This window comes from Lichtheimia ornata, assembly GCF_029851405.1.
Source record: "Lichtheimia ornata isolate CBS 291.66 chromosome Unknown scaffold00010, whole genome shotgun sequence".
Taxonomy (NCBI): Eukaryota; Fungi; Mucoromycota; class Mucoromycetes; order Mucorales; family Lichtheimiaceae; genus Lichtheimia; species Lichtheimia ornata.
In genome coordinates, this window is record NW_026695330.1 from 199,374 (window position 1) to 222,455 (window position 23,082).

At 43.6% G+C, this 23,082-nt stretch overlaps 9 protein-coding genes across 9 annotated transcripts; 5 read left to right on the forward strand and 4 right to left on the reverse strand.

The window, feature by feature from the left end:
* Positions 1 to 383: 383 nt before the first annotated feature.
* Positions 384 to 720, reverse strand: O0I10_003193 (uncharacterized protein; the record flags this gene model as incomplete). The annotated part of the gene is made up of 2 exons (XM_058483265.1): positions 384 to 503; positions 571 to 720. The coding sequence occupies 2 exons, from the start codon at positions 718 to 720 to the stop codon at positions 384 to 386; spliced, it is 270 nt and encodes an 89-aa protein (XP_058345884.1).
* Positions 721 to 1,233: 513 nt separating this feature from the next.
* O0I10_003194 (uncharacterized protein) lies at positions 1,234 to 2,579 on the forward strand (the record flags this gene model as incomplete). Its single annotated transcript, XM_058483266.1, has 6 exons — positions 1,234 to 1,368; positions 1,440 to 1,537; positions 1,651 to 1,774; positions 1,831 to 1,981; positions 2,037 to 2,096; positions 2,152 to 2,579. 6 exons carry the CDS (start codon positions 1,234 to 1,236, stop codon positions 2,577 to 2,579), a joined length of 996 nt encoding a protein of 331 aa, XP_058345885.1.
* Positions 2,580 to 2,717: 138 nt separating this feature from the next.
* Positions 2,718 to 5,187, reverse strand: O0I10_003195 (uncharacterized protein; the record flags this gene model as incomplete). The annotated part of the gene is made up of 11 exons (XM_058483267.1): positions 2,718 to 2,837; positions 2,897 to 2,950; positions 3,010 to 3,034; positions 3,104 to 3,720; positions 3,779 to 3,934; positions 3,994 to 4,374; positions 4,437 to 4,493; positions 4,560 to 4,705; positions 4,760 to 4,798; positions 4,859 to 4,948; positions 5,016 to 5,187. 11 exons carry the CDS (start codon positions 5,185 to 5,187, stop codon positions 2,718 to 2,720), a joined length of 1,857 nt encoding a protein of 618 aa, XP_058345886.1.
* An 804-nt stretch (positions 5,188 to 5,991) lies between these two features.
* Positions 5,992 to 6,516, forward strand: O0I10_003196 (uncharacterized protein; the record flags this gene model as incomplete). Its single annotated transcript, XM_058483268.1, has 1 exon — positions 5,992 to 6,516. One exon carries the CDS (start codon positions 5,992 to 5,994, stop codon positions 6,514 to 6,516), a length of 525 nt encoding a protein of 174 aa, XP_058345887.1.
* A 72-nt stretch (positions 6,517 to 6,588) lies between these two features.
* Positions 6,589 to 7,355, reverse strand: O0I10_003197 (uncharacterized protein; the record flags this gene model as incomplete). Its single annotated transcript, XM_058483269.1, has 3 exons — positions 6,589 to 6,948; positions 7,020 to 7,126; positions 7,202 to 7,355. The coding sequence occupies 3 exons, from the start codon at positions 7,353 to 7,355 to the stop codon at positions 6,589 to 6,591; spliced, it is 621 nt and encodes a 206-aa protein (XP_058345888.1).
* A 246-nt stretch (positions 7,356 to 7,601) lies between these two features.
* O0I10_003198 (uncharacterized protein) lies at positions 7,602 to 10,467 on the reverse strand (the record flags this gene model as incomplete). The annotated part of the gene is made up of 12 exons (XM_058483270.1): positions 7,602 to 7,902; positions 7,962 to 8,167; positions 8,227 to 8,295; positions 8,352 to 8,422; positions 8,485 to 8,598; positions 8,653 to 8,809; positions 8,861 to 9,050; positions 9,105 to 9,579; positions 9,638 to 9,755; positions 9,825 to 9,910; positions 9,969 to 10,047; positions 10,111 to 10,467. 12 exons carry the CDS (start codon positions 10,465 to 10,467, stop codon positions 7,602 to 7,604), a joined length of 2,223 nt encoding a protein of 740 aa, XP_058345889.1.
* A 1,733-nt stretch (positions 10,468 to 12,200) lies between these two features.
* Positions 12,201 to 15,899, forward strand: O0I10_003199 (uncharacterized protein; the record flags this gene model as incomplete). Its single annotated transcript, XM_058483271.1, has 1 exon — positions 12,201 to 15,899. The coding sequence occupies one exon, from the start codon at positions 12,201 to 12,203 to the stop codon at positions 15,897 to 15,899; it is 3,699 nt and encodes a 1,232-aa protein (XP_058345890.1).
* A 1,661-nt stretch (positions 15,900 to 17,560) lies between these two features.
* Positions 17,561 to 19,381, forward strand: O0I10_003200 (uncharacterized protein; the record flags this gene model as incomplete). Its single annotated transcript, XM_058483272.1, has 7 exons — positions 17,561 to 17,720; positions 17,791 to 17,919; positions 18,000 to 18,062; positions 18,135 to 18,214; positions 18,287 to 18,601; positions 18,656 to 18,837; positions 18,904 to 19,381. 7 exons carry the CDS (start codon positions 17,561 to 17,563, stop codon positions 19,379 to 19,381), a joined length of 1,407 nt encoding a protein of 468 aa, XP_058345891.1.
* Positions 19,382 to 20,745: 1,364 nt separating this feature from the next.
* O0I10_003201 (uncharacterized protein) lies at positions 20,746 to 22,608 on the forward strand (the record flags this gene model as incomplete). The annotated part of the gene is made up of 6 exons (XM_058483273.1): positions 20,746 to 20,917; positions 21,129 to 21,257; positions 21,327 to 21,392; positions 21,578 to 21,657; positions 21,720 to 22,216; positions 22,269 to 22,608. The coding sequence occupies 6 exons, from the start codon at positions 20,746 to 20,748 to the stop codon at positions 22,606 to 22,608; spliced, it is 1,284 nt and encodes a 427-aa protein (XP_058345892.1).
* Positions 22,609 to 23,082: the final 474 nt, after the last annotated feature.

Here is a 23,082-nt window from a genome sequence, read left to right on the forward strand (position 1 = left end):
CTTCTCTCTCCTTATGTTTATCCTTGGGCGAGATATTATGGCTCGTGTGATTGCATCAGGGTAGCGAGCAACAGGTGATTTAGATATTGCATACTCACTCTTCTATGAAGAAACGAGATCATAGCAACCGTATCCATGACCCGTTGTTGCATATCCAAGTTTGGTGTTGTCAACTACCGTATGCATTAACTACCCCTAGTCATCAAGTCTCCGCTCTCATCCTGCCAAACAAACATTTCTTATTCCTGTCAAACGCATAGACCCATTATCGAGAACATCATCTCTTCCAGCAATGAAATAAAGTCTAAAAACGGGACATGTATTGAGCTCCATATATACAAAAAAAGTGGCTCAACGATGCTGTGATGCTACTGCTACTACTACTATTGTTGTTCGTTCTTGGGAATAGCTGCTGGTGGTTCTTCCATTTCCTTCCAGATTTCCTTCATTCTAGCACGCTTCTCGGCAGCCTTTCCCTTGTTGGCAGCACGTTGGACAAGAAACTAAATGGATAAAGAGTAAGATCGCTTTCACAATCGAGCGGATCGTGCAGGAACCATATATGCTTACTTCTTCCTTGAGGCACTGATCGAGTTTGGCCTTAGTGTCATTGCAGGCACCAGAGAAACGATTGAATAAGCCAGCTTGGTGACATTCTTCAAGAGCTTGAATGGCTTCGAGACAGCCTTGGTGCTTGTGTGCTGCTAACGGAGGATGCATGTTGTGGTGACAAAAGTGAAAGAAAGTCAGCATCAGGCCATTTTGCATTCAGATGAAAAAGTACCCGGTTGAACCATTAACCGCCATCCAATCCATTTCAGCCTTCTTTACCCCACATTACAGTATCCCATGCCATGATTCAAGAAGGAGGAGGTTATCCTTGCTTTTGCTTTATTTGTGGATCCGTTGGTCATTTGGAGGTGTTCATTGTATATGCAATCATGAATCAATTTAGTGTAGTATTTGGATACAATCAATGCTTTAGATAATGGGTAGTAATGTAGCTATAAAAGGGTTATGATGAACAATGAAAACGTCTCCCTAATCAAATAGCAATAATGATATACGTTTCTTTGTTGTTGATGTTCATGGTGTGGAGGATGATGGATAAAGTTCAGGCTCTGCGTGGATGATGGGCAAAGCGCCGTTTGATTTTGCTGTCAAGTATGTAGCCACCGCTGCTTATCTTTTTTCACTCCTCTATCACCACCACTCAATCTCTTCTCGAAGACCATGCAACATGATCAGCCGAGTCATTCCTTATCAGCAACGTCACAATGGGAACTAGCTTTTGTATACGCGTTCGTTTGCGTCTTCACAGAACTTAAGGACAAGAATATCTTTCCTTTCCCAGCAATGCAACCAGAGGTAGAGTAAACTTGATCGCCTTCGATCGTCTTCACAAACGAGTTGTTTATTCAACAAGTCACGGGTATTAGGAACTGGAAGAAGCCTTGCGTCTCGAGAACAGCCAACTGGTCGATGATTTGCTTTGCAGCTTTCTGAACAACGCGCTCAACCGAAAGAAACCTATTGCGTAAGTGCATATATGCTTGGATTCAATGCATTCGAATGAGTGGAAGATGTTATTGCGTGGGACAGGGAGATGATTAGGTTGCGCAAGGGATCTAATGTTTCATCATTGAATAGTATCCAACAATGCGGCAAGGAACTCACAAAGATGATCAATGCAAGCATAAAATCGGGTGACTTGTCTTGGAAGACCAATCCGTTATACATCAAATCCTTTGGCGCGTTAGAGCCAAGTGACAAGGTACGTCATGATATCAGCTACATAGCCATCCTGATAATAATAACATACTATCGTAGTTGACCATCTTAAGGATCCTGATTGAGTGGCAGTTACAAGAATGTTCCGCAATAAGGGAGGCGATTGAGATGCCTGAATCGAAAGGTCAAGTGATCACCACAGAGCCTATTGGCATGGATAGTGAAAAACGAAATTATTGGCATTTTGGTGGTATGTTGTATGTTTCCTGCTTTGTGATGAGAGATTTAACAAGCTATATACCTAGATTCACCATGGCTATGGAGAGAAAAGGCAAAGTTGAAGACCGGATGTCGATGGGAAACAGGTAATGGATGAATGTGATTATGCTTCAAGGTTGGCTAATGGATGTGGATGAATAGTATGCCGCACCCTTGATGAGCTCGAACAATTTACTGAATCACTCTCTGACAAGAAGCCGGAAGTATCCTTGGCACTTTACATTACCGAGACTATTATACCGCGTGTACAAAATGCTATTCGACGTCGTGAGAGACAAGAGCTTGCTAGACAACGGCAGATCATGGCTGAAGATTTGATCACTGAACGTCGCTTACGTCCTCGGCGAAGTGCAAGACCTACTCGTTATACTTTTGGGGATGATTACGTTGACGACTTTGTGGAGCAAGGAAGCGAAAAGGATGGCTCTGATGCATATGAATCATCGTCACCTGAACCAGAAGAAAAGGAATCACAATCACAATCACAATCACGAGTCACCCCTATGCGATCAAGCGCTCGACTTGGCCTTCGTTCATCAACCACACCCATGTATATAAATGGCACCTAAAACACCATCACACACCGATTCGGTTATTACCCTACACACACACACACACATAAGAAGCATGGTCTATTGAGCTATTCTGTACATACACATTGTTGCTTTTATCATTTGCTTATATACACGCTATATAAAAAGTTTATATTATCGACGCAGTCGTAAAAAGAATGCGTTCTTGCTATATGCACTATCGGCTGGAAGATACTTGTCATAGAAATCAACAATGAATTCTTCAGGTTTGAACCCAAACTTTTGGTAGAGGATCTATACATGGGATATAAGTAAGGAGGAGCAACTCGATAACTAACCATGATGTTACGTACCATGGCATTGTTGTTTGCAGATACATGGAGGGTGATGTCTTTGCTAATAGCAGTCTAAGATAGGAATATGGTTATGCATAATGATTCAATAAATGAAAACGAGTGACATTTACCTGAAAGAGATGGTATAGCATGAATCTGTGCGGGGAAAATAAATCACATGGTTACTATTTAAATGCATTTCAGGCACATGGAAGATATACTTACTGTCCAATGCCAGCATTGTTCCATCCAGGCAATACAGCGAAATAGGTCACATAGGCTTCAGGAGTCATGAATGCACAGCCCACCACAAGCCGTTTGTATAATGCAACGATGCTGAATTCAGGAAAAAGCAATGATTCGGATACATCAATCCCATCCCAAAAACACCGACGCAACATGGCGTTGCATTGCTCGAGATGCTGTGGCTGAAAATAGACGTAATCGATGCTGTGTCGTTCATTTTGTGGGTGGTTGCTATTTCGAGATCGAATTCGCATCAACGTTTCCATGTAGGGCGTCACATTTTGGAAATCACGGCGGATGTAGGGACGTAATTTTCTACCATTCCATGCCGATAACCATGGCTCGTCCTTGGTAACCACACTATCATGGCGAATGGGTCCATAGAGACGTGATGCAAATGAACTTTTGTAAGGGGTATATGTAATGGCATCCAATGCGGCTGCCAATTGTTGTTGGGTCGTATCAGGTGTGTTCTCTTTTTGAGTGTCAACGGCGGTGGTAGGTTTGGTCATTGGCTCCAACTCGCTCTTGGATCGTAATTGTTTGCTGACAGCTGCATCCATATCAAATAGTCTTAAGCCCAAATTCCGCTTTAGCTGTAAAAGACAATGGGTTAATAGCCATTGATGGGATAAGAGTGGAAAGGAAACTTACTCTGCGAACCGCTAATTTGCGTTCAAAGCGAGCTGCTACTGTAGGTAACTTTTTCGATGCGTTGCCAAGTTGTTGAAGCATTTGCCATTCCATTTGCTGAGTCAAAATTGTCGGCTGTGGTTGCGGTTTGGGAGATGCATGCGTATTGGGTTTTGCCTATTTCTTGGTCAGCCATCCGTAGCCCATAGGTCCAAATGAAAATAATAAAAACTCACCTCATCCTCCTTGGCAACCATATCATCGTTTAGATTCGGTATTGCGGAAAGTGGTGTGGCTGTGTTTTCTGGTTCTATCTTCACTTGTACATGATCATGTGGGGTATATGGTGTGGAAACATTGGCTGTATCCATGGATACGGTCGTTTGGGTCGCAAACGCTGCTGTTGTTGTGGATGGCAATTCTGAAGGTGACGATACGGCAGGTGGAGGTGGTGTTTCTATCATCGATTGAACCCGTTCAACTTGCTGTTGTGGCACTTGTTGATCTCTTGCAGGCTTCCTCGATTGCTTCACAGATATTTGTGCATCGTCATCGCTCAAAATCCCTGGATCTGATGATAGATCAGATAATGACCCAAGATCAAAAATGTCATCCACCTTTACAATCACGTTAACTAACACCATCCATACCACGACAACGATTTGGGGGAGAAACCTACCTCATTCGACATTGAATCCTTTTCCTTGATGTGGGATGCGCTGGCCTCTTGTTGTTCCTAATCATATATCAATTACATTAATACCCAATCATATCATTCGAACTTGGAATACAAAGACATTACCTTTTTGACCACCGTTGATTGGACATCTTTTCCAGTGGGCCGTTTATCATGTGGCTCGGCCTTTATCTTTTTGGATTTGCCCTCTTGATTCTCTTGTCGAGAGCGCTTTTGGGTCCCTTTGGCTTTTGATACCCTTGGTTTGTTCTCTATGGTAGCTTGTTAGCGTATATAGATAACCTCAACCAAAATCCTCAATGTACCTTTGGTAGGCGGGACTTGCTCAAACAATGACCACCATGCTATTTATCCATGTATGAGTAAGGTGCATTTAGAGTGAATAAAGGATATACATGTATTACCACTCTGATGAAATATTTCATATCCAGACTTGAAGATGGTGCCATGTGTTGACAATACACTGGCGATTGTGTTGTGCCACGTAGGGGATCCTAAAATGGGAGGTTGAAATGAGTCATGATGCATGAATTGTAAAAAAAAGCCCTGTTCATGTCGTACTTTTCTTTCCAGGAACGAGGTAATCCCAGTAATCATCAATGAATGCGCAAATGTCATCCTTCCATCGAAAGTACTTGTGTCGTTTCTCTGCATCAGGCTTCTCCATGTCGATAAGGTCTTGTCGGCGAATAAGATTATAGATGACAAGATGAACCACAGCCACCCAGCTCATGTTGTCGCGTTTATATTCCTCAGTGCCGCTCTGTGTGCATGTTGCGCAGTGATAGTGTAGATAGTGATCGCCAAATAGCAAGGGTTTAGGAAGACAATGAATCTGGTCTAGTGAGAGGAGTGGCAGCAGCAGCAGCAGCAGAATTAGAGAATACGAAGAGGCCAATTCCATGAATGAGGCAATTACTACCTGCAGTGAATGTTGTGTTGCAATTCTCGCATTGAATAGTGGGTTGGTGGTTCATGTGCACAAGGGAGTGTGGTAAAGAGAATGATCCCGGGCCGGGGTGGGGGGGAGTTACATGATGTACAGGGATGTGGCTGTGCTTTTGTGTTACTTTATCGGTCAATTTCCTATATATCTGGTGGTGAATTGGAAGAATCCTCGCTTCCTTCTTTTTTGTCCTTTTTCTTATATCTTCAAGGCAAATAGCCATTGACTTTTTGTCGTTTCCTTTGTTGCCTTTTTATCACCTGAGGCACTTTTTAAGTATCTTTCTCGCCAAGGCTACTACTCCATTACCACTCTTCTCGCACAAGTGATAGAGTTGTATATTGCTTGTGTGTTCTAGTACAAGACTACTTGCTTTTCAAAAACCCCACACCAACCATTCCTCCCCAAAGGGCACTTCTCCCCTCTACTTCCTTCCATATCAGTAATGATGAACACAACTTTTGCGTATCAAACCTCTTTCCCTACCTGGAGCCCAGCAGCGGCTATTGCCACCAAACCCAAGGACAAACCGTGGATGCAAGAAGCAACGACCAAGTCGTGTTTTTGCCTGGACAGCCCGGAGAAACCACCATGAGTAATCCATCACGGGATCCCGCTTCTTTAAACAACCACCGCCAATGCTTTGATCACACACTAAACGGACCTATTCTCTCGGACGCCCCTCTTTTCGGTTCTCCCTCTTCCACCTCTTCTCGCCTAAATAACACTCCCATCACCAACAACAATAACAACGACCGCCGCATCAACCGTGGGTCTGCTCGTCATCAACGTTACGAACCTTACCAACGTCGTCATACCAACTCCTCGCCAATCAAAACTAAGCCAACTACCAAAAAGGTATCCAAGCAACACAACCAGGCTCAACTTTTCCCCACTCTTGATGACTTGGTATCACTGCCACCTTCTCCACCACCCACAAACGACGACGACCATGATGATGATGATGACAAACTTTTCTTTCAAAACCCTGTCGCTGATGATGATGATGTTTTTGCCGAGTTTGCCGGTTTTGCGGATTTTTCATTTGATGATGCTAGTTTCGATGTTGATAGCACACCACCATCCTCTGAGGAGGATTTTGCTTTGTTCCCGTAAAGTAATAGTTGTAGTAGTCTCTTTTACATGTTGTTTTTTCCTTTCTATCTATTCACATTCTTTTCATGTTTATTATAAATGGCTCTTGATGAGCGCTTTGATGTTATCTACTCTTTCTAATAATGCTTGGCATTGATGAACACCACTCTTGCGCTGCTGACGTGCTTTTTCAAACGATGAATCACATAGAATACCATCAAAATCAAATAGGATGTGCATCAATTGCTCATTCAACCATGTGCCATAATCAACGAGTTTTCTTTGTTGCTTGGGATCCTTGGCATCACTTGCTCCTCCTCCTCCAGCAGACATGTACTCCTTGACACGTTGTTCATAGGCATCAATGTCAGGTACAATCTCTTCAGTGAGCTTGGACGTGGCCGCTTGTATCCTTGACAACACTTGATCTTCTTGGCTCTTGGCAGAAGTCGACTATAAAAGATAGAATGCGTCATCAAAAAAGGAGCTCTCCCTCCACGTGTCCATCGTTCATTGTCTCTTACATCCACATTGGCAGCAGCATCTGCAGCTGGTGTTGCCATAAGAATAACCTTGGATCCACTGCGAATACCATAGGTGTTGAGCGAAAGAGAATCATTCTTCATAACGGCTATAGTATCCAAGAGTCAGCATGTTAAATAGCCACACTATCTTGCTTCGTGTTATTGTTGTAGTAGTAGTTTACCTCCATAAGCCAGCAGCTTCATGCGCGAAGGCTCAATGTTGGTGATCTTTTGACACTTGTCTTTCAAGTCATGCACAGTAGCTGTTTCAAGTTCGCTGTCATCAAACTCAACGTTGAAGCGTCGTCCTTGCCATTTCACTTCGATGGTTGCCATTGTGTTTGTAGAAAAGTGGGGTGTGTTCTATAAGCGTGTGTGCTCAGCTCCCGCAGCAATCGCACTACTTTTTTGGTCTCAGTGTGTCACTTAACCTTGTTGTCAATCCAGCCGCATATGGGTTCCTACAACAACATTGCTTTCAGGACGCCCTATTCCCTTCATAACAAGGATCCCGCTCATCCACTCTATACACTCATAGACATAGAATTGATATTTGATATGTATTTACAGTAGTACAGCTATTTACAAAGATGCAACTAGTGGGAAATGATCCGAAATGTACGCTTTTTTCATTCCTAATGCTTCCTCCTTTGCCTTTTTCACATCTTCCGGTGATAACTCATGCTCATTGACAATCTCTTCATTCTCGACATCACGTGGGCGATGAATAGAAATCAGTGCTCTTGGCTCCGCTTTGATGAGATCGTTAAGGACTGGGTCATCACATTCTTCCGGGACGTCCTCCTTTTCCACAGGGTTGGCATAATACTTTTGAATATCCTTCATGTCTTGTCGTTTAAAGTAGCGATTATCCACAACTCGGCTAAAGAAGTGCCAAGGTTATTATGCCTGATCGCATAGCACAATAAAAGAGAAACCTACCTTGCTAATCCTCGTTTGTGAAGCTTCCTGCTCATAAGCACATCCTCGATTGTTGAATACTGGAATAGACGATACACAAATACAGGCTTGACTTGTCCATATCGATAAATGCGTCCAATTGATTGCTCATCATGTACAGGGTTCCAATCCGAGTCGCATAAAATAATCCTACTGGCACCCGTGATATTGACACCAAGCGAACCCGCCTGTAATGGGATCATTAGCGATCAAGAGCTTTCTTCCAACAAAAGATATTGTAGCTTACCCGGGCTGACAAGAGCATAATATCCTTATTGGGGGAATTATTGAAATTGTCAATGATATCTTGACGTTGCTGTAATACAAGAGTTAGCATTGTGATATGCCTTTTCTAATGAATCCATTACTTACCGGTTGTGGGATTGTTCCATCAATGCGACTGATCTGATAGGTTCTTGATCCAAGTAGCTTCTCCAAAAAGTCTAGCAGCATACACATAGAATCAATAAAAGCCTTATTGTAGATATGAATGGAAAACACTTACCCAGGCACAAAATGCTATGTGAGACGATGATAAGCTTTTCACCAAGCCTTTTGCAGCCTTTCGCAATTTCCATGATAGCCATCACTTTGCTTGAATGGTGTGGATCTTCGATATCTATGCTCCTTGTGTAAGTAGGTGCGGATGGAATCTATTGTCGAGTTGTCATACCAGAGATACGGTCAAAGTAATTTGAGAGACATTCCAACAGCATCTTGCTCGCAAGGTCGGAGAATGCAACGAGTTCATCTTCCACAATAGCATCCATGTCCCCAGCATCCGTTGGTTGTGATGAGTTTCCCGAGCGTGCGTTTCGATCAACCAATATCTGATCACACGATTAATATACATATAGGTCACAAGAATGCCAATAACAAACCTTTCTTAGAATCGCTGGATGGTTGCATAATGCTCGTAATGCGACATGGCTGATCAGGATACTTTCGCCTGTTGTTCTGAAATGGTCGAGTAGAATCACATATCCCGTAAACTGATCTTCGGTCATTCGACATGCAATGTAGTATTCGTTCTTTGCTGGCAGATCATTATCCAAATATTCAGGTCCTCGGCTATATACACAAGGTCAACGTCTCCATATATATATCCAAATCATATCAACCTACCGTTGAAGGATATCACTGGTCAACAATTTGAGCTTGAGTAATTGTTTCTTGGCAAGGTATATATCCGTTGAACTCGACTCGGCAAAGATGTTCTCAATAGGCTTACGATAAAACATGACAAAGGATTGTGGATCAGGAAGGAGTGAAGGAGCCACGATGTTGACCAGGCAATAAAACTCATCCAAATTGTTTTGCACTGGGGAGCCTGTAAGACATATGCGAGCTGGTGTGCGGATTTGGCTAACCGTAAGCGCCAGCATTGAGGTATTACTCTTGAGCCTGTGACCCTCATCCGCGACCAAGAGTGAAGGACCTGGATCTTGAAGGTATCTTTTCATTTCATCTTGATGCGGCGAGTCTTTTGTCAATAGAATGCGATATTGCTCATAGCTCATGAAAAGCACACCGCCTCCTAGGTACCAATCTTTCAAATACTGAGCCCTTTTTGCATAACTGGTAGAGCTCGACACAACATCTAATAGCACACCATGATCAATCCCAAGTTCACCCCATCCATGAATAATCATTCCCACCTGCAAAGTTGTATGTGTGTCCAACCACTTGCACCAATTCTTGTGGTATCCACTTGTCAAATTCATTCATCCAATTGCTGATGGTTGTCAATGGAGCTAGGACCAATATCCGATTCGACTGAAAATAAATCAGTGTCAACAACAATTGTTGTGCATGGCTGAACAATCATTACAATGCAAAGCTTACCATCAAGTAACGTGGCACGACTGGATTCTTTTTTGAAATCTCGGTGCATAGTAAAGTGATGAATGTAATCGTTTGCAATGTTTTGCCTATGCATAATGATCAGATGACATGACCGAAATGCTTTGCCGATCTCTCTGTACTCACCGAGACCCATCGTATGTGCAAGAATGCATCCATGCATATAGCCAACGATCTGTTTCCATATGAACGTAACGCCATCAATCTACCCATAACACCATTATCATCTACTACAACTGGTTCGTTTCACACGATCGATAATGCATACCTGGTGTCGCTTTAGTTTGGGTGCCAACAACGGGTGGATCTTGGGTACGATCAAGCGATCGGCGATAGTGACGTCCTGCTTGAAGGCATTCGTCATGTATTCTCGATCCTGAGCATTGAAACGGTCGCGTTGCTGTCGTCGTCGTCGTGAGATTGAGAATAGAGCGGTATCGCGCGAAGTGGGAAATAGGCTGAGAGACGAATGTTGTTGTGAGGATGGTGGCATTGGCAGAAGCTCTGTACTGTCATCAAGGTCGTTCAGGATGGTCAACGGTGGTGGAGTGTCATCAAATAGCCAATGTGCTGATTCGTCGTTGCTCGCGTGCTTCCTTTTCCTTGAGGCATTGTTGTCAGTCATCACATGTGAAAGAGAGATGTGTAACGCGCTTTGCGGATCCCAGCAATTCCCATCCTCTCTTATCCTTTGGGTGTCCTCTAGTCCTTTCACTCACACATCCACAAGCATCATACCTCATGCATGAATCAACAATCAGCACATTATCGCATCATCTTTGGACAGCTGCTTCTGGTATCATTCATGCAAGCCATTATCACAGCTATGCACTTGATCCCAGCCCAATGCTATTTCTGCAAGCAGTGCTCTTCATCAGGGAATCATACAATGTACCACAATCCACCATACACGTATTCATTGGTGCTCTGAAGAGTGTGTAAAAGAGGGGTAGCATCCAATTCTTTGTCTTGTAAATATCATTTCGCACGCATTCACGCAATTAAAAGATCATCCATTCGCACATTGTCAGATAAATAGACATCATCTATAAATAAAGATGGTTGCATCAACGTCGTTTGTAGTAAAAGGAGTGTTTTTACATACAATGCTGGTCTCATTGTCTATCATCAGTACATCCCTCAGGTCCCAAATTTCCACCATTGTCACTGAACAAAACAACCTTGTATATCTTTTTTACTTGCATGGTCGATACCTTTGCCAACGAAGCAGTGGATAAAGAATGCCACCTTTTACAGCTGCCCGTTGTCATTATATGAATGCATGCACAGGGATAAATATAATGTAGACATTTATGGTCATTCGGTATCATCCTTCCATGTATAGTAATGCTTGACGATGATCATCTGATGAGCAAGCAGCATGAGCTTATTATCAGGTTTTGACAAAGAATAGGGGGAAAGGAAGGACACCTTAATAATAACAACACGTTGATATAGTAACCCCAGCCCACGATACACTTCATCTACTACATCCCATGACAACAACCCTATAGCATGTTTAAATCAACAAGTATGATGAAAGAATAGCAAGTCTTTTTAAAGGAGAGCATCGCGATCATTGTGTCACCAATGATAAACATGGCTCGTGAGTCCGAGAAAACTTTTGACCGTGTAAAGATGTAAGGACCAGTTGTTCCATCATAATGCAGAATGCTATCTCTTACTTTTACCTCCCTCCTTGATTGCGCCTTAATGTATGGATTGTGCATGTTTATTGGGACAAATGATAGGAGAGCAAAAGTCTCGCACTAGGTATTTGTTTGGAGTCATCTATCGACTAACTTCCTTTGTTGATGATCAGATAGAGTTTCATTAAACACCGGGAATAAAATCGAAACACCATCCTCAATGTCCGTTTCACTTGATCAGATAAAGAGTCTTCATCTATTGGAACTAGTAGTACGTATTCGATTCTTGTTCTCTTTTATTACATGTACAGTGTATGTTGATATCAATAAATGACATTTAAAGAGGTACCAACAATCGACTAGAACAATTCGCCGCGGTTCGTTTTTTGCCCATAAACAGAAGATGGAGACATCAGCAGCAGCGGGCGGGATGACATTGAGGCCGATAATCCGCACGGAAGAATTCGTACCGACTCGGCTCTTCCTCTCGGTGTTGTACAAGGTTAGTTCGAATGTGTGTGTAGCAACAACAAGATATTCACCTGATTCTTTTTTTCTCCTCGTTTCTCCTTGTACTTGGGGCGAACGTCTTTTCTGCCTGATTTGCTATTGGCATTTCCGTTCCTCTTTTTCCCATTCACCGACCACCCCCCTTTATCAATCAGCAGTGCAACATTGGCTCGTCAAAAGGAGACGAAGAACGACGACAATGACAACACATGACAACACCACCATTGTGCTTCCAGTCAAGGGCATGACGTGTAATTCTTGCGTACGTTCAATCACCAATGCACTTGATCTCGACGAAGGAGTCCACAAGGCACAAGTCAGCTTGGAGAACGAATCAGCTACCATACACTATGACCCAACAATACGTACACGGCAACAGCTTGTGGAACTTATCGAGGATTGTGGATTTGAAGTGCCTGATACGATCGTTACAACAACACTTCCTGTCAAGGGGATGACTTGCCAATCATGTGTAAAGTCGATTACAAGCGTATTGGTGGACCTTGCAGGCGTTCAATCAGTGGATGTCAGCTTGGAGGAGGAGCAAGCGACTATTATGCATGATACATCATTATTATCTCGCGAGACGATCATTGAGGCCATTGAAGATTGTGGATTCGACGTGCCAACAACGACTCAGAGCAGCAACAGCAATACGACAACAGTACTTCCTGTCAAGGGGATGACTTGCCAATCATGCGTCAAATCCATCACTGGTGCATTGAGTGGTCTTGCTGGTGCCGAATATGTGGATGTTAGCTTGGATGCTGAGCAAGCAACAGTGATACATGATGCGTCATTGCTATCTCGTGAAACGATTATTGAGGCTATTGAAGATTGTGGATTCGATGTTCCATTACTCAACACCAACAACAACAGCAACAGCAGCAGCAGCAAAAAGAATGAGCCTGGCGTGGCTGAGATTCAGGTGGCTACGAGTAGCAGTGGGGCTGATGATGACAAATACGACAGCATCCAAACCGCTCAATTGGAAATCCATGGCATGACATGTGCTTCTTGTGTCAATAGCATTGAGCGTGCAGTCAATAGTCAAGCCGGCATCATCTCCATCAAAGTATCATTGCTTGCTGAAAAGGCGACTGTTGAATACGATCCTTCAGTGATTACAGATGAACAGAAAATTGCCGACATGATTGAAGACGTTGGATTCGAAGCCAAGGTGGTTCAGCCAAAGAGTGATGATACAGTGCAGCTACAAGTATTTGGAATGACATGTGCAAGCTGTGTGCATAGCATTGAGCGTGGTGTTAGCAAGGTGCCTGGTGTACATTCAATCACGGTCAACTTGATGACTGAGATGGCTGTGGTTCGATATGATCATACTCGTCTTGGTATGCGTACAATTGTTGAGACGATTGAGGATCTTGGTTTCAATGCATTGGTCCACGACAATACCCGGAATGCACAGCTTGATAGCTTGTCCAAGGTGCGTGAGATCCAAGAATGGCGACAAGCTTGTATTCGCAGCGTTCTTTTTGCAGTGCCGGTCTTTTTCATTGCCATGGTGATGCCTATGTTTCCATGGGGAAATTCGATCTTGGATATTCCTTTATTCTTTGATGGACTTTATTTGATGGATGTCGTTCAACTAGCACTCACCATCCCAGTCCAATTTGGTGTCGGCAAACGATTCTTGGTATCGGCATACAAGTCCTTACGTCATGGATCACCCACCATGGATGTCCTTGTTTCGATTTCAACACTTGCTGCATTCACTTTTTCAGTCATTTCGATGTTTCGATCTTTATGTGCACATTCAACGCATCGACCCACCGTGTTCTTTGATACATCCACCATGTTGATTGCATTCATTTCAGGAGGTCGTTTATTGGAAAACATGGCCAAAGGACAATCTTCTTCAGCCTTATCGAAGTTGATGTCTCTTACACCTTCGACAGCATTGATGCTTGAGGTTGATGAGCACACTGGCAACATTATTTCGGAGAAGCGTATTCCTTCGGAGCTTATTCAACAAGGCGATTTACTCAAGATTGTGTCTGGTGATAAGATTCCAGCTGATGGTACTGTTACATCGGGCGCTTCGACAGTGGATGAGAGCATGGTTACGGGTGAAGTGGATGCTGTATCCAAGAAGGAAGGTGACACTGTCATTGGTGGTACAGTGAATGGCCCCGGCATGTTTGTTATGAAAGCTACCCGTGTCGGCTCTGATACAGCACTCAGCCAAATTGTCAAGCTCGTTGAGGATGCTCAAGTAAGCAAGGCGCCCATCCAAGGCTTCACCGATGTGGTGGCAGGCTATTTTGTACCAGCTGTGTTGCTCCTTGGTCTTGGTACTTTGGTGATATGGTCCTTGTTGGTGACGTTTTTGGGTATTGATCGTATGCCGCCCATGCTGCAAAGCGAGATCGAGAATGATGGTGATGGCAGCTGGTTCTTCGTATGCCTCAAGATGTGTATCAGCGTGATCATTGTGGCATGTCCCTGTGCTCTTGGCTTGGCAACTCCAACAGCGGTGATGGTAGGCACAGGCGTTGGCGCGGAGAATGGTGTTTTATTCAAGGGTGGCGCTGTGCTCGAGAATGGTCAACGTGTCAACACGATTGTCTTTGACAAGACTGGTACTTTGACTATTGGCAAGCTGCAAGTGACTCGTGCCGAGAGCTGGAGTGATACACAATTGTCGTCAGATCAATTATTGCTACTTGCCGCCATTGCCGAATCACAAAGCGAGCATCCAGTGGGTCGTGCTGTTGTACAAAAGGGCAAGGATCTTACGGGTCTTGATTTGTTGGATAATCTTGCAGCTATCTCAGGCTTCAAAAGCGAGACTGGATTTGGTATCGAATGCGACATTGCTATCACCGAAGATGACGATGATCATTCAGCAATCTTACGCAGCTTGGCTATGAAAGGAGGAGCTTCACATCGCATTGTTATTGGCAATCAACGATTTCTCGAAGAGTTTCACAGCATGAAATTGAGTTCAGAGCAAGCTCGTGCGATCGAGGCTGAGGAGGCGCAAGGTCACACATGCATTACTGTTGGATGGGATGGTGTGGCTGCAGGCTATATTGCTTTGGCGGATGTTCTCAAGCCGGAGTCACGACAAGTGGTGGCAACATTGCACATGATGGGATTGCACACGGCTATGGTGACAGGTGATAACGTGTTGACAGCACAATCGATTGCAAAGCAAGTGGGCATCACTGAAGTACATGCTGGCGTTTCACCCAATGGCAAGACACAGCTGGTGCAGCAAATGCAACGTCGTGAAATGGTGAGCTCGAATGTTTTCGGATCCAAGCGTTCCAGGGCTGTAGTGGCGATGGTTGGTGATGGTGTCAATGATTCTCCCGCATTGGCAGCTGCTGATTTGGGTATTGCACTATGCAGTGGCACTGATGTGGCGATTGAGGCAGCTGATGTGGTGCTCATGCGCAGTGATTTATCGGACGTGGTGGCTGCTCTGGTCTTGTCTCGTGCCATCTTTCGACGAATCAAAATCAATTTGTTGTGGGCCTGCATTTACAATGTGATTGGTATTCCGCTTGCAATGGGCGTTTTCATGCCGCTCGGTTGGCACTTGCATCCAATGCTTGCTGGCTTGGCCATGGCAGCAAGTTCTACAAGCGTCGTTGTCAGCAGCCTTTTACTCAAATGGTTTTGGCGTAAACCTACTCTTGTTTCAGAAGATCAAGTTGACTTTGCTGCTCCCTCAACTACTATTGCCATTGAAGAGCCTCTCACCCCTATCGACAATGCTACCCCCATCAAGGCATCCACCACCAGCATTTGGTCACGCATTTGGAATCAGCTTATTGGAAATGGACGATTTGGTGGATATCAAGCTGTGGCCACTGATACAAATCAAGACTTTGATCTTCAAACTTTACCATTGCATCAACGACTGTAAATCATTTCTTCTCTTTTGAATCTTGTTCTCCCATCCCTTCCCCACTTTAGTTTACCCATTACATTGCTTTAATTGTTCTCTTTTTTCTTTTGTATTTACATTGTCAACGTCATCATATAATAGATCCGATCTTTTCATTTAGCAACTATAGGAGTATGGGATGTGGTTGTGATGCATAAAAGCTCGAATCTAGATTAGCATTCCCCATAAATGAGGAGATCCATTGTCCATTTTTGCTATCAACAATGTGCTACATTGATAAATCAGATGACGTGTATCGACGCAAGAGCGCATGTTTTACCCCTTCAGTGGTTTGCTGCACGTGGAGATACATACATACACTCTGCTGTTATAGTTTTAGCTGTATGTTAATCAATATCATTCACCGCTGAGAGAAAAGTGTGGAGAGAAAACGTGCACCAATCTCGTATTGTTATGACAAAAAAAGAGGGTGAGAAAAGTGGAATGATGGAGTTGAGGTTGCACTGACAATGATGTGCAATCGAGATTTGTTAACTCACAATTTAGGTTATGCCGCTGTGTGTGTGTGTGTGTGCCTCCCTGCTTGTGTTGTGCTCGTTTCCCCAAAAAGACCTCCGCACCGATCACCGCCACCATAATCACATGCACAACGTCTGTTTGTAATTGTGCATTCTTTTTTGAACTTGCATACCGAGAGAAAACAAGCAAGGTTCAAGGGGTAAACGTAAATCAATACCATACCAAGGTCCATGAGTGTGTGTGCGTGTGCCTGTGTGTGTGCGCGCACGAATGAAATCGATTGCCATCACATCCGCTCCCACCACACGCCGTGGTATGTATTTTACTCCTTGCCTATTCCTATTTACACTTTGCACTCAGCTATGACCAGCTCATTCCACTTTTATGATCTGGTCATGCGTTATTGTCATTCAAGATACTACAATCCAGTAGACGGGAATTGGGGTCGATCTACGTTGTTGACGTTTAATTAAAGTGGTGTTTATCCATAGATTCGGCACCAGGTAAAGGTATATAGATAGCGATCTTCCTTGGGGAATACGAAACCTTGTTGCACAATCAACGGCGGCGGTTTAAAGGCCACGCAACCAGAAGATATTAGCTCATCTATCGGGTTAAAAACCCCTTGCAAAGTCTGGACCTTAACAAAAGCAACATGGGCTATGAATGTTGACCACGTTGTTGTACTCATCCCATTGGCATGCACCTACTTCTTTGAAAAGTACATGACTTGAAAGAGATCGAAAATACGCTTGTTAGTTTTGGGGCTTATGCAGCTGATGTAAGCAAGATTGTCAGGAACATTACACGCAGGGCGGATGTCAAACGGCACCGCGGGCCGTAAACTTGTATACAACCTCACAGGTGTCAGCAGCTGTAACAACAGCATCAAATAAACTCATTTACATGCAAGTGATTTGAGCTGGTAACGTGGTATCACTCAAAAAAGGTTACTCAAAAAAGTAATTGCATGCTGGTATCCAACATGCAACTTTTTTTTTCATTGTGCTCTTTCTTTCTTTTATTTCTTTTACGTCTTTGTGCTTGTGTGTGGACTTATCGCAGCAGCAACAACAACGATAACGTCCGATCGTATACCCCCTCAATCAAACATTAATCCAATCGATCGACCATCACCATAGCAACGACGTAGCAACAACATGGTCGAGCTCACAGTCCACACATTCACACATCACTGCTTAGCTGATGGGTCATGCCACTGCGACTGGCGTGTCACATTACAAAATTGCGTCGAACAAAAAGCCATGACGGGCGTTTACTATGGCAACATTGCCATCTCTGCATTAGTGTTTATCATTGGTATGTGCACATACATACATTCATGCGCATGTTTGTTTACACCTACAACTCATACGGCTTTTGATACCAGGTGTCGCCTTGCTTGTACATCGTATTGGATTCAAAGGCCATCGACTTTTCGACTTTTCATCAGCCAAAGGATGCCTTCGGCCCAAACCGATTGATTGTATGCTTGCCTTGCTTATGATTTTCAACTTGCGTTAGTATTACCAACAACATCCACCGGCTGCATTTATCCGTCTCCATTCAGCTATACTCATCATGTTGTTTGTTATGAAGTCCGCCTACTGACAAGTGTTATTCTCATTACGGATGTCGCCCCCGACATGGTCTCTCGCATGTGTAAGTATGCTATTCTCTTTTACAAAAGATCAACAACATGATGGAGATTAACTCTTACTTTCCTACATATAGTCCTATTCGAATTTCCTTGGCAATTTGGTTATGGTGCATTTGCGTTGTACCTTGTGGGTATTGCACAAACATTAGCTGATGTATGTATCATTGGGCGGGAGAAAACAAGTCGTGTGGGAACATTACTTATATATCAACGCATTTATTATTAGAGCCACAAAGCGATTTCAAAAGGTTGGCTACCATCGCCAAGAACAGTGGATGTCATTGGCAGCACATTCTTCTTTGCTCCGTTCATTGCCAACAACATTGTAGCACTTGTCGGAGGTGCTATGGCCGAAACCAATCTCTATGCAGCCGAGGTTTGCGTACGGATATTATACGTGCTTTGGTTCATCCATTGTTTTTCTCTTGGGATTGCCGTACTGCTTTCGGGTATCAAATTGGTCCGCATCCTTAATGTGCATCTTTCAAAGATTCAAGCATCTGGCCCCCGATACACAGCTGTTAGAACCGGTATCTTTAAGGTTCGTATTACATTGATCGATCAAACGCACAAATGTATTGATATCCTGTAACAGATCCGAGCAGTGATGGGCATCATTGTAACCTGCTTATTGATGTTTGCCATCTTTTTGTTAATGTACGGAGCTCTTCGACCATTGATCATGATCAATCCACCAGGATCCATCTTTCTTGGTGTTATCTGGAATTACCTTGGCCCATTAACTACGTTGTTTTGTGAAATTGCCGTTATCGCAAAGTGAGTATCATAGCAAATTCTTGTTGCCATGGATACAGATCATAACATGCTGACTACTACTGATAGCCCCAAGATCGGGAATGCGGGTATTGGCGGTCTCAAAACATCTAGCGGCAGTGGCGGTAAATCTGGATCCAACGAACAAGACACACAGCAATCATCTTATGTAACCACAAATATGGAGAGCAGCTTTCAGACCACCACCATGAGCCAACACGCCTTTGAAGATCTGAAACAACAACAAATGCAATATGAACAGGTCTTTCAAAAGCATAATCAACGTTCCCAATACATGGGGAACAACACAACTCTCACCACCAACAATACCATCACCGGATACTCTTCATATGATAATGACACGATCTCGGGTATTGGTAATATCGGCACTGAAAAGATTGCTCTCGATGATTTGTACCCTTCAACAACGCACCATGATGACCCGGGGCATCATCATCCTCATTGGCCACCACCAACAGAGCGCCTTCCAGAAGATCCTCAAGATGATCTTTCATCCCAAGTACAATTGATGCGTGCAGAACGATAGATGCATTATCCATCACAAGACCTTCTCCAGTATTATCATATAACTTATCATCACCACCCATCCACCCGCATCCGTATACACTCTTCCCCCCTCGCATCATATAACACAAAGACACCCTCTCATTGTAAAGCCATCTATACATCATATTCTTAGCTACATTGTTCTCTTGTTTTTCGGCATTTACTATCCCGCGCGTGTTCTATATTCAGGCTTTTAATAGACCCTTGTGCTTTTTCATTTCAGCAATCGGAATTCCATGATTCGTGTAACCAACATGGATCACCAATTCCTTCCCTTGTGCACGTGCTTGGTTTCAATTGCAAGACTAGTCTCAGTGTGCAAGTGCTTGCGTGGTATGTGAGGGTATAGTATTGAGACAGAGGGCGGAAGAAGGTTACTCTAGGCACCTATGCAAGCGTACACAACAATGGCACAACATTGTTGCAGCAGCATCGGGACTTTCTTTTTGTGGGAACATGGTCGATCACTTCCACAGTTGCATGCATATGCTTGTGTGATGCTTGTTGATGTGGATTTCCTTTGCTTCGATTAATTTCACTCTCCCTCGCTATAACCCTGATAAGAAAAAAGTGTCTTTTCAGCGAAAGAAGTTGCACCAGCTCTCCAAAAATATCCGCTTGTTGTTGCCCGCACCCGCTGACAAGTTGCAACGTCAGCTTAATACTCGCGATCTTATGAAAACAGCCTACCATGGTGTAACAGCAATCGGTGTGCCACGTGTATTGACAACAACAACACTTTTCTTCTAGCAATAGGAAGAAGGATCAATCATGTATTTGCAAGAGATACGTCATCCTGCTGCATCTATGATATTGATAACGAGTCTGTGAAACGATATGCAAGCCCCTGTCGAATCCGCGGTGACCATTGCACATTGCTGCTATAAGGTTCAAGGAGTGACATTTATGTCAATTGGGCGGAGTCATAAAGGATGGATCGATGTGTGTATCACAACCTCCCCTTTTAGGCACATACAACATTTCATAAGGGTCGTCTCGGTCAACCCGCGAAGGATCTGAATTCGAAAGGCAAGTTTCATTATATCTCCACACATACACACACGCGTATTATACACGCGTGGAATATGCCGAGTAAAGCGTATCCTGAGCTAAAGGGTGTGCCTCCAACTTTAACTAACATCGTGTGCCATCCTCAAAGTTTGTTATCTCGGGAGACACCATCATCATTACATTACACACCGCCTTCTATAAAATGGATCTTTTGCCACCTATCCTTCCACATCACACGCTTCTTTTTTTCCTCCCTTACACTCCTCATCGCATCCGCATTCCTTTTCACCCACCTGTTCTCGGCTCTACGTTCCTTGTCGACAATAAAAACGCATGTCCGGCCTAACAGTAGACAACCTTACCACACGCACGCTCTCACACCACTGTGTCGAAGACGAGTGCCATTGCGACTGGCGAATCTCCATTTATGGTTGTACCGAAGAAACTGCCATGTATTACATCTACATTGTCAACATTGCCCTCTCAGGTCTTGTTGTAGCTGTTGGTACGTTGTTGTATCATCTTTTTCCATATAAATGGTATACCTATGGAGCATCATCATCATTGACGGTATAATAATGTGGAGGAGGATATAATTCTTTTTTCATTACAGCATTCATTTGATGATGATGTTATCCTGTGGAACATCCATGTATGGAAAAGAGACAGGAATTTCAGCTAATTTATTGTCTCATTGGCATGTGCGTGTGTAATAGGTATTGGTTTGATCATCCATCGCTTGATTATCAAAGGCCATAAGCTATGGGATTATAGACGAGCTGGTGGATGTCTTCGACCTAAGCCGGTGGATTCTATGTTGGTGCTCTTGACATTTTACAATATCCGTGAGTCATCCAGAATATGCTATTGTTGTTTGACAAGTATAGAGCGCGCTAAAGCTTTTGGGAAATTAGTGCGATTGATTTCTAGTGTAATTTTGGTGGTCGATGTTGCGCCGACAAACATGATTGCTCGTTCATGTAAGTAGTAGTGTGCTTGTGGGGTCGAGACCTCTTTGGTTCCCAATACCTGGTGACCCTCCCAACTCCTCACTTTTTTCTTCCCACCCATCATAAAGCTGAGGATGTTTCACCACCGTCGGAACCATCATCACATAAAAGCGATGTACTAATACCGATACACGTTTTCTGATCCGATTTTATAGTCTTGTTTGAGATTCCATGGCAATTTGGGTATGGCAGCTTTGCGCTGTACCTTGTAGGTATTGCTCAAACATTAGCTGAGGTATATGTTCTTGCACGTGATTATGATAAAGCCATTCGTCGGTGCTAACAATGGATGTTTAGAGCCATAAGGCCGTATCCACTGGATGGTTGCCATCCGCTCAAGTCGTTGATTTATTGGGCTCATGGTTCTTTTTATGGCCCTTCGTGATCAACAATGTATGCTCGATCATCTCTGGTGCATTTGCTTACTCCAACTTGTATGTGGCCGAAGTGTTTGCTCGACTCCTATATGGCTTTTGGTTCCTTCACGATGCCTCCCTCAGCGGTGCTGTGCTTTTTGCTGGATGGCGTTTGGTTCGAATTCTCAATTCGCATTTGGCTAGATTTGGAAAGGATGGTGCTCGGTATCAAGCTATCAAAACAGGCATCTTTAAAATCAAGATGCTGGTAGGCATCATTATTGTGTGTCTCATGTCATTTGCCTCGTTCCTTTTGCTGTATGGAATCTTGCGTGATCGTATCATGACATCCACTGTTGGCAGTGTCATTCTTGCTGTCATTTGGACATACCTTGGTCCCATGACAACGGTGTTTGTTGAAGCAGCCATCATCATCAAGTATGTATTTAGGAATGTGTCAAAGAACACGTAGCTAATCTTTTATTGATAGTCCCAAGTTTGAGAAGAACCAAGCATTGGCTGCAAACTCATCGAGTGGCACAGGTGGTGGTGATTCTACTTTTCCCACCTCCACAGGCGAAAGTACCAGTTACACGGCACCAGGCGTAACCATATCATTCAACGACAAGGATGAAATGAGTGATCTCAAGCAACAGCAACTTAGGTACCAGCAGCTGTATCAGAAGCATGCTGTTGGCCCCAATGTCAGCAATCACTCGCCTACGGATAGGGCATCTGACGACTCGGCAGCTGATGATTTCCAACGTCAAAAGTTCCGTAATCATGCTGCCGATGATACTGGTTCTTCCAAATATGAGCTCGTCTATTAAGAAAGTGTATGCTTTCATCATTTTTATCCTTACACACTATTTACAATCGTACGCATATGCACACCACCCATACATTTATTATATTGATCCATTCATTCCATGTTCACTGCTACGCATATAACAAGTCTTCTTAATCATATAATATAACATTCTTCTTCTTTGTATTCTTTTTCAGACGTCATTCGAGAATACCAAGGGGGGATTTAGTGATACCCAAGGTCATGTTCTTGCATGATCCACGTATTTGCACATGCAGGGTAGTTATTAGCTCATCGTATTGCCTCATTCCTGAACCATCCCCCCACGTCTGCTGAGCTCCAACGTTAATATGCCGAGGGGGACGTTGGGTAAAAAAGAAGGGGGTGCGTTCATTCAACAACATGTGCCTCCTCTTAGTAACGAGATGATCAGATCTTCTAAAGCACCCCATGTCATGTTTATGCAAGATGACACACATGCAATGAGGCATACGTA